This window comes from Plasmopara halstedii, assembly GCF_900000015.1.
Source record: "Plasmopara halstedii genome assembly, contig: Scaffold_253, whole genome shotgun sequence".
Lineage (NCBI taxonomy): Eukaryota > Oomycota > Peronosporomycetes > Peronosporales > Peronosporaceae > Plasmopara > Plasmopara halstedii.
In genome coordinates, this window is record NW_020187174.1 from 186,336 (window position 1) to 187,148 (window position 813).

The 813-nt window shown below is 51.4% G+C and overlaps 1 protein-coding gene across 1 annotated transcript in view; it reads left to right on the top strand.

Annotated features, from left to right (window-relative positions):
• Positions 1-8: 8 nt before the first annotated feature.
• Positions 9-813, top strand: part of PHALS_04075 (gag-pol polyprotein) — a gene marked incomplete at both ends in the record, with an annotated part of 1,137 nt that continues 332 nt past the window's right edge. Inside the window, one exon of the mRNA XM_024722074.1 lies at positions 9-813. This exon is cut by the window's right edge and continues 332 nt beyond it. Within this exon, the coding sequence (XP_024573187.1) occupies positions 9-813 (805 nt within the window).

The window sequence follows — 813 nt, forward strand, 5'->3', positions numbered from 1 at the left end:
GGATAGCTATGAAGACGTATCTGAACCAGGTTTGGTATGTTTGCTGCGCTTTATATGGTACTAAACAGGCCGCGCGGGCATGGTACGAGACATTACGGGACCACTTTAACAAGCGAGGGTTCGAGTCCCTTAAGGTCGATCCATGTGTTTTCGTCAAGACTGTATCACATGTTGGATTTTACGCGGTGATTGCTTATGTGGACGATTTGATTGTTATAGGCCTGGAACTGGACGACATTAAATTGTTGCGCGACGGACTAAAGATACAGTTTGACATCAAGGAGATTGGTAAGTTACGCTATTGTTTGGGTATAGAAGTGCGACACGACCGTGCCACACGCACATTGGAGCTACACCAACGCGGTTATATTCGTAAAATTGCCGAACGTTTTCAGGTGGCCGACTGTAAGCCAACCACGATCCCAGCCGACCTAAACACACCCCTCACCGCAAAGACCGATGCCCCCTTGACTCACCACCCATATCGAGAGCTGGTGGGCTCTTTGATGTACGCTGCAATATGTACGCGTCCAGACGTTGCGCACGCGGTGGGGGAGGTGGCCAAGTTTTGCGAGATGCCAAACAAGTCACACTGGTTGGCCGCACGCCGCGTCCTTGAGTATCTCGTCTCAACACAAACACAAGACACAACGATTCGTTATGGCGGCGGAGAAAGTGCACTCGACGGTTACGCGGATGCCAGCTGGACATCGGATCTTGATTCTCGCCGATCCGTAAGCGGATTTGTCATGTTACTACACGGGGGCGCCGTGACGTGGAAATCCAAGAGGCAAAAGACCGTCGCCGCTTCTT